This window comes from Salvia splendens, chromosome 14 (genome assembly GCF_004379255.2).
Source record: "Salvia splendens isolate huo1 chromosome 14, SspV2, whole genome shotgun sequence".
In the NCBI taxonomy this organism is placed as follows: Eukaryota; Viridiplantae; Streptophyta; class Magnoliopsida; order Lamiales; family Lamiaceae; genus Salvia; species Salvia splendens.
This window is the reverse complement of record NC_056045.1, coordinates 27545-36773: the sequence shown is the minus strand read 5'-3', so window position 1 is coordinate 36773 and position 9229 is coordinate 27545. Positions and strand designations below refer to the sequence as shown.

The window sequence follows — 9229 nt, the reverse complement described above, 5'->3', positions numbered from 1 at the left end:
AGACTTCGAGCCCCAGGAGGCATGGGATGAGTTAACTCACCCAGCCGCTGGGGAATTTGCATCCACTCTCTCTCGCTCCATCCATTTCAATAACCCAATCCTACGCCTAGTACAACTCTATTTGGATTTCAATTTGCTGGGACAGTCGAACTCCGCTGTAAGAACATCGATGACGGAGTTATACCTTCTCTGGTGCGCCAAGGGCGGAAGGAAGTTACATCTGGGTTTTTGGACCGCTTACCAATGCCATCTAATTGCCACCCATCCAGCGAGAAATCTCACTCTCTGCCATATCTTGGGAGTGTTCGTCAGAAACAACATCATCATCACAGAAGCTGAAGGCTTATCCCCCCAAATCATGGTAGATCCCCCTGGGTTGTTTGATACCCCATTTTTCGTCCGGACGAATGCTGTGTACATGAGACAAGGAGTACCGCGTTTTTACGCGATGGGTGAGGAAGCTATACCGACTGGGAGAACTACAGCAAGCCAGGGAACACACGATCAAGAGCAGAGACATGAGAGGTTAGAGAAGGCAGTGGAAGAGTTGGCGGAAGAGAATCGAAAAGCTAGAGCGGAATTGGCTCGCCTGACTAACGTGATGGAAGGAATTCTGAAGGAATTAGCGGAAGGAAAGTTAGTACGAGGAACCGGACCAAGTGGCCATGGAGGCCAGGACGATGAACCCAGGGTGCCGGAGACAGAGGTAGCAGAACGAGAGGAAAAATGTAACAGGGAACAAGCGGAATCTGAGGAAGAACCATCCGGGAACGAGGAAGAAGATCTGGCAGAACCACCTGCACCAATCCCTGCTCCGCGGAGGAGTAGGAGGAACACGTGACCACCCCCCTCCCCTGACAAGTTAGTTTTTCTTTTTAAGTTTTAGTTTTTTGTATTTCGTATTTTATGTGTTTTTTTAGGTAGTATAATCTGTGTAGTATGTGAGCAAACCCCTTTCATAATACTTAGCCTATACAATAGTCTAAGTGTCAGAAGTAAAGGGTTTGCTATTTTATTTTTATTTTTATTTTTATTTTTGAGTGCATGTTAGCTCACACTTAGCCTACTACGTAGCCTAAGTGTGAGGAGTTTTTGTATATATGTGTTTGTGTTTGTTGGGTTCTGTTTAGGTTTGAAAATTCTCCCACTTAGCCTATTATATAGTCTAAGTGTGAGAAGTTTTTAATAGAAGCATGTGTTTTCTTGTTTGGTATGCCTGTGTGTCAGTCATACTAGCCATTACCTTTTCCACTTCACAGCCTTATCTGAGGGCAGACACTTGTGAAGTGGGAGGGGGGATGCAATGGCCAGTATGACATATATATATTGTTTAGTGTTTGTGTTAGTTTCTTTCTGTGTTTGTGTTAGTTTCTTTCTAGGTCCAGTTTTTAGGTCTGTTATACGTGTTGATTGGGCTTAAAACTCAACTGCCACGAACTGGCGGTGAGGGGAATTGAAGGAGATAGGACATGCTGGAAAATGGAAACCACCCCCTTTAGTATCTCATAGTCAGTATAGATGATGCGAGTATAAGAGAAAAGCCTATCCTTTGAGCCAAACACAAAAGCCCTCTTAAAATGTGAGTTAAAAGCCTAAAGTAGAACCACTTTCCACTAATTCAGAAAAGAAAAGAGTGGCTGCCACATGATGTCTAGGGTAAGGTGACCGCGTGTAGCAAGACCTGAAGGCAGTAGGAAATCCCCCCCCCCCAAAAAAAAAACCACCCTTAGAACCCATTTTCTAGCCATATATACCCAGATACAACCCCCTAGCCACTAGAACTGTGTGTGTGCAAGGCATAAGGGAAGAAGGCAACTGGCCAACAGGACATACAAGAAGAAAACCAACTGGAAGAAATAGAGAGGTAAGGAGAAAATGGCCAGGAAGTCATTCCAGGCCCAAAAAAAATAAGAAGGAATAAGGGTGGCGAAGCCACGAAAAGAAAGGAGAAAAATGGGAATAAAATGGTCGGAAACACTCGACCGCAAAAAAATTTTGAGAAGGAATAAGGGTGGCAAAGCCACAAGACGCTACTGATCAGTTGGAGACCAATATCAGAAAATGTCCAGCCGTAAGAAGTATCAGCTGAAAGCTCAAATGCACACAGTTCTCCCACATCAAAATAAGTAGTAGTTTTGAACCTTCGAGCCTTAGGAACATCCACCCCAAACACTACAACCCAATGGCCCCATTACAAGCCTTAAGCCCTTTAGGAGCTGCACGTGGAATCCGAGTCCAAAGCATCCGTGGTTGAGCATATTGAGAGAAAACAGTCCTAACATCCCCGGTGAGGAATGAGTGACTGAGCAAATCCAGTGTTTGGCCGCGAGTATGGGTGATCTTGACGAGCAGATATACTGACTGGGAAGGAAAAGGGGGGCTGCGGAAATTCAAGGTTGTTTAAGGCCGGATTGCACCTGATCCCAAGGGGAGGGATAGTTGAAAATATAGCCCGATTGATGCGTTTAATGTGTTTAAGTGTTTTCTTTTGTCTTTGATGTGTGTTTTGTCGTTGTTTATGTGTTTTTCTTTGTGTCAAGTTTAGAGTCTAGGTTAGGATAGAGTCGGTCAGGGGTGTAACCAGGCTAGAATTCGACTTATTGCTTTTTATTTGTTCTTCACGCTTGAGGACAAGCATGTGGTAAGTGTGAGCAGTTTGATAAGTCGTATTCTAGGCCTTGGTTACAGGTCAGTATAATGTGCATAATTGGAATATATCTACAAAACAGTTTCTAAAGTGTGCAGGGAAAGTGTTCTAGCCAGTATGGGAATGTTCGGATACTTCAGTTGAAAAGGGCGTCAGTAGGGTGCAATACTAACCAGGATGCATGCCAAAAAGGCTCGAGATGGAGAAGAAGGATAGCTGGGAAAATCAGCCGCAAGCAAGGGGCAAAAGAGTCATTTCATGAAGAGAGTCTACCCTAAAAATCAAGGGAGGCCTCCCAATAAAAGGAAGCCACTTGGAGAGAGAATCATCATCAATTAGTTCATCAACTCCTACGCTTAGTTAGAAATCTCTCTTCAGTAGATCAGCATTATCCTTCATATTCTCGTTCCTCGCCATAGCCATGGTCACCTGAAGCTCATCAGTTCGCCGGAGTTCCCCATCCTCTCGTTCCAGTCAGCGTGTTTCGTAGTGTTAACAGTTTCATCGCCCGGAGTGGCAAGACAATCTTTACTTGCTTTCTTAGTTAATCGCACTTTATTTTCTTACGTTGGATCTGTTGCATTTTCAATACTTTCTGACTTGAAGTACTGTGGTTAAGATCTGAACGTTTTTATGCTATGAAGTTGTTTCTGTGCATCGGTGCCTGTTTGATTCTGTTTCTTTCTGCCTAGATAGCGTAGATCCAACTGTTTCGGTAATTTCAAGGTATTGCAAGCATTTTTTCATTTCCGAATTGATAGATCTGAGTTCATGAGTTTATTTTGCTGTTAGATTCTAGATCTAAAATGGTTAAGTGTGAAAGCCTAGTTTACGTGACTTCTGTCACCTTGCATGCCACCCAGTAAGAGTAATGTCAGTTTCGTTAGTTTAATCTTTTGATTTGGAGTTTAATTTGTTAGATTTGTGTTTTCGAAGTTGTTAATCTGCATTTCTTATCTACAATTCTAGGTTTGTTGCTCTGATCTAATTCTTGTTGAAAAAGATAACATCCACATCTAAGTTTGGGACCACTTTGCTTTTTAGTTACTTTATGCTTTTGTCCTTACCTCTCTCTACCTTTTCTGCTGGTACCCTACAGATCTGTCAGTCAAGTCACCTAACTACCACTTTTTCTCTGATATTCCGTTTAGCCTTTTATAGTAACCCCGTACCCCCACATAATTTTGGAAACATAATGTCCCCTACTCTCACGTACGCAGCTGCTTATCAATCATCTCTCACACCTCCTAGTCAGTAGAGTACCACATTAATTTCCAGTCTAGTTAGAATCTCAACCCAAAGCGTGGTAGCTAACCAAACCTTCCAGAATATCACCACAATTACCAAAGCGCATTCATCTCTGTGGGATTCGAACCTTACGTCCACTATACTGGTCAGTAGAAGTGGGTTGAAGAATTATTGATACCAGGTTCAGGCATAGCTGGGACTTCCATCCTGATCAGTAGGATACATCATTTGCTTGACGCGACACCTGACACAAACCTGCTCTTTCAGTGTGTAAAAACCGATGGATGGTGGAGGAGGAGTATTTATAGATGTAATTTTCGAAAAAAAAAATTTAAAAAAAATTAAAAACTCAAACGGGGCAGACGTCCATAGCCCGTCGCCCCACTATAGATCGCCCCCCCCCCCCCCCCATCGCCCCGGATCGCCCCGCCGCCACCACCATCGCCCCGGCAACAAAATCTATAGGTCTATGGCAGATATTGTGATATGTGTTGTGTTCTTGCTGCATGATTTTTCATCGTTTTGAGTTCTCGTATAAAACACTTAATTAAGATGGGATGGCGGTCAAGACGGTCCATAAAGGATTCTAACGGGAATTCACTTGATGGTAGTCCTCTTACAAAGCTACGTGTCAAGTTCTAAATTTTATCACCACAGAAAATTTCCTGTATAAGGATGCCATATTGTGCTACTTAAACCATTCTGAGGTTTATTAACATTGTTTAACATATGATCCATATTGTTGTAGTTGCTCGTAGAGAAGCTAGGAAAGCTTTTCTGGCACTCTCAAGTGATGCAGGATCCAACACTGCACGCTCGAAGCTGACTAAAGAGGACAATGGAGAGGATCTGGGTTTTACCAGCCAACGATGATGGCTGGTTCTATAGAACTATACCGTTTAGGTTTTATAAGTGTTTCCCTAATTACAATAAGCTGTTGATTCCCATTGGTTTGTTCACCCTGAGTATCCATCATCTCTTTTAGGCATATGTAGTCAACCCCAAGCAAGATTTGTATGGTTTAGACTACGATCCTTTCAAGCAAGCTCCGGACTTAGGGGTATTGGAGCTCTTGAAGACTTAGATGCCGGAGATGAAGATATATATGGCACTGGTAGTGATTTTTTTCACAAGTTTTTGCCACACATTAACTTATTTATGCTGCCTTTCAGCTCAGCTTGATTACTCAGTATTTGAATCATGGGCTGATTCAGGTTGAATTGTCAGTCACATCCCATCCCAATACTAGAGTTGAGCAGATTCTGGTTTATTATGGCATCTCCGATATTTGTAGTCGCCACTTTGTAGCTAAGAGCTTATATAGTTCTAATCAAAATATTAGCTAACATATTTTAAAATCTGTAAAGCATCAATTGTTATATAATTAATAGTACTATACTAATTAACATTGACTCCGCCCTCTTTTCTTGTTATAGTTGAGTTCTTATTCAAGTTTGCAACAGCTTGACAACATAGTTTACTTTTCTCTTGTCAAGTCATTATGTCTTCTCACTGATACTCTTTCAACAGGTATTGACGTTCAAGATACCTATGTACAAGAAATTGAAGAACCTTGCGAATACTAGACAAAAAGAAAGATGATGTTCTGCCTGGGTTTAAAGTTGCATCAAAATCCGAGAGGTATTTGTTTATGCAAACATTCTTTCAACTTGGAAGCTTGACACCCATACAATTTTTTATAGCCTTGTTGTTCGTTTAAGTAGTATAACATGTTCACTTGTGTTGGATATTCACAGATTTTATCCTCCCTCAATTCGTTCCCCGTCATAAGTTTCCCGCTTCTGCTGATAATGACGGCAAGAATGCTGAAATCCCTCAGCCAGAAGATAACAATCTTAAGGTCTTGATTGAAGGGGTGGCAACTTTAGTGTCTGGGAAGAGCAACACAAACTATGGGAAGAGAAGAAGTCGAATAATTCACAAAAGCTGACCGCTGAAAGAACTGGAGCAATTCTAGGATAAAAATGCACTCCAGAGAAATTCAAGCTCTATGGTGGCTTCTTCAGCATCTGTAAACGTTCAAATAAAACTATCAGATACATTCACTAAATCTACATCCGTGGTTAGTACTGATACGGGATACTACTACGTATTTTCTTATAGAATGAACAAGCAGATGTCAGAAAACCTTTCCAATATGACCCAGCGAAACAGATCAGATTTGAACAATTCTTGAAGTAGAAATTCGAAGGAGGTCTTGGAACTAAAGACTCTGGCGGTTCCAGTGATATGTCTGAAGCTTTTCGTGCTTGTGAAAGATTAGAATTTGAAGAAGCTGCGGTGCAGAAAGCAAAATTAGGCAACGAAAGGCAGGTGAGCACTCAGTTGATTAAGGACCTGTCGTCTCTTTCAGGATTACAGTTCACTGCTGGTGGAGTAGAGGTATGTATATAGTAAAGAAGATCAGATACTAAGTTGATTACATGCTGACCATAATGCATCGTGGACATGAATGTTATGCAGAAACAAAGACGAATTGATAGCTAAAGCAATGTATCTGAAGCGGGAAGAGTTTCAGTGGCGATCGACCTGCACCTATCTTATGCAAGCGTTTTGATTTGATTGATCCTTACATGGGCAAGGTATTCCATTTACATGTCATTGTTCCTGTTTTTCGTTTACCTGATAAGTATTACCCTAGAGGACTTGTATACTACTGCCAGTATCTTGCTTTCGTGACCGGCTATGACATTAAAGACTATTAACGAACTATATACCTATCCGAATGTGCAGCCACCTCCTGCTCTGATCCACGTGTGAAGAGCAAAATGGACTCTGTGATGAACAAGTTCGGAAAGAAAGAAAGAAAATGAAGTAATCGAGAAGGAAGCTGAGGATGAGGTGGAAGTCTGAAAATGTTGATCTCTACAAAGTACTTCCATCGTCTCTGTATATATTGTAGTAACATCTTAGTGTCATTGCTACTTGGGTTGCTCATCTGGTTTTACAGGCCATTTTTTCTGACGATGAAGAAGAAGAAAACAACACATCCAGTCAAGCAAAGGACAGAAAATAAGATATACCGAAGCTGCAAATACGACTCTGAATCGTTTAATGGCTGGGGGCTTGTTAGAAACATAAAAGGAAGGACTAAAAAGAGCATACACAATTAAGTCTTGAATCTTGATTACCCTTTATTCAATCAATGATCCATCATGAACAAATCCAACCAAAATGACTTGAGAATACAACAAACTAAACTAAATTTGTATATACAATTTTCTGGAGTAAATAGTGTTAAAAAAAGAGGCCATAAATCTACTTTTAACCGTCCGTGAAAATGCCATTCTGACTTCTGAGTGAAATATTAGTAAATCAGATTCTAAAATAAGGGGAAAATATTTGGGAGACTGCATACAAAATTTTAAGATGATAACTGCATGCATACAAAATTTTAAACTAAAAATAATTCGCATAAGAGAGTTCATAAAATAACCCCCATTAAAAAAATCATTTTGATTTGGCTTGAATTTTAAGTAATATAATAAAAATAGATAGAAAAAGTTGATGAAAAACCTGTCCGAGATTTCAGAAATGGTGCTGAAACAATTTGTTTTTCCAATTTTATTTACCTTTTGTGATTTTGTTCTCTTTATTTTCTAATTTCCCTTTCTCTGCGTTGAGAAGAAAATCTTTTTCTTTCCATCTATTCACTCTTTTCTTGTTTTGATATATGTGGTATAAATAAGTATTTCCTTATTAAATTATATATCAGCTAAACTATGCATATAAAATTATGGAATCAAATCTTTGGCAACATATAATACCGATCAGAATTAGGTTAAGAAAACCCTATTTATCATATACCACTATATGTGTATCGTTTCCCAACTCCATCGATAATACCTTTCTCCTCTTTGAATACTTTTGCTATTACAATCAAACAGATGACGATGAACAACGATGTGTTGTCAGAGATTCTATTGAGACTGCCCGTACTATCCCTCTTGAGATTCCGAGCTGTATGCAAAACTTGGGGCAATATCATCGATTCAAAGCCTTTCCGAAAACTGCACACTCACAACAACTACATCAACAACAACACATCAGACGACATGGTTCATCTACAACTTACTCATTCCTATGGACAAGACAAGGTATGTTTGCAAGTCAGTTTTCATAATGGTGGAAATCGTGTGAAAAAGAAACTGTCGATAAAGCTTGAATGTGATTGGGAGCCACAATTGGCGTCTCAATTTAACCATTCGTCTAGGTTAGTTGATGCAGTTAGGGGTCTAATTTGCATGAACTGTGAATTTACGGTGCCCATAGCCATATGCAACCCGTTTCTAGGCGAACTCAAACTTCTTCCCCCTTCCAACTCCTCGTGTGATTTAGTATGGCAGCGCAATGTTGCAATTGGTTTTGACGAAGATTACAAAGTAGTGCAGCTGTTGTCATGTGACCAACACGACTATCTCCATGCCCAAATCTACTCAAAGAGTACGGATTCTTGGAGGGACTTGGGGGACGTCTGCATTGATGATGTAAAATTCTACGCAGTTTATCCCATTAAATCCGCGTGCAAGAATGGCTACTTTGTTCACTGGTTAGGAGATGCGAATGAGGTGGGAGGAGATGGTGTGTCCAAGATATTAAGCTTTGATATGAAGAATGAAGTGTTTCGAGCAATCACATTGCCTGAGGATTATGCTCATATTTACTATGATGGTGACACACGCCCACTCTGTCATATTTTTGCTGAAGATGAGCACTCGTTTCGTATCTTTGATTTCTCGATTTATGGAAGTGATAACTTAGTTAGGATTTATGACTCGAGATGTGAAGGAAGTGAACTGAGTTGGAATCATGTGATGAATGTACACGTACCCCTCTCGATTTCTGAGATTGAGGTACCGCTGTGCCGGACTAGTTGTGTGTTTTTCGTGGATAGATCCGATGAGTCTGTGTGTGTGTACGATTATAGAGCACGCAAATTCATCAGCAGATATTCCCTCCCAGACTTTAAGCCTTTTTATTACGGTGTGGTTTGCTTGGATAGGATTATTGAGTATAAAGGGAGCTTAGTTTCACTCGAGAACTAGGTTTAGCCTATGAAACTTTTTTTTATTGAGAGTGTTAATAATGGTTATCCATTTACTCCATTAAATGAAGGAGAAGCGTCACCAATGGAGGAAAAGTGGTACAACTGAACTACATTTCATCGTCTCTATGAACTTTAATGTCTTAATTTTGAAGTATTTTCTTTCAGCATTTTGATTAATTTTTTGAGACAAGGCATGGTCTCTTTATGTATGATTTAATTAGGATTTCTTTTCTTGGTTGTCTTTGGGCTATTGGTCTCTAATATCA

At 40.3% G+C, this 9229-nt stretch overlaps 1 protein-coding gene and 1 pseudogene across 1 annotated transcript; both read left to right on the top strand.

The window, feature by feature from the left end:
* The first annotated feature begins 448 nt into the window (after window positions 1–448).
* LOC121765561 lies at window positions 449–6997 on the top strand (annotated as a pseudogene).
* An 806-nt stretch (window positions 6998–7803) lies between these two features.
* On the top strand, window positions 7804–8961 carry LOC121765560 (putative F-box/kelch-repeat protein At1g12870). The gene has a single exon (XM_042161764.1). The coding sequence runs from the start codon at window positions 7804–7806 to the stop codon at window positions 8959–8961; it is 1158 nt and encodes a 385-aa protein (XP_042017698.1).
* Window positions 8962–9229: the final 268 nt, after the last annotated feature.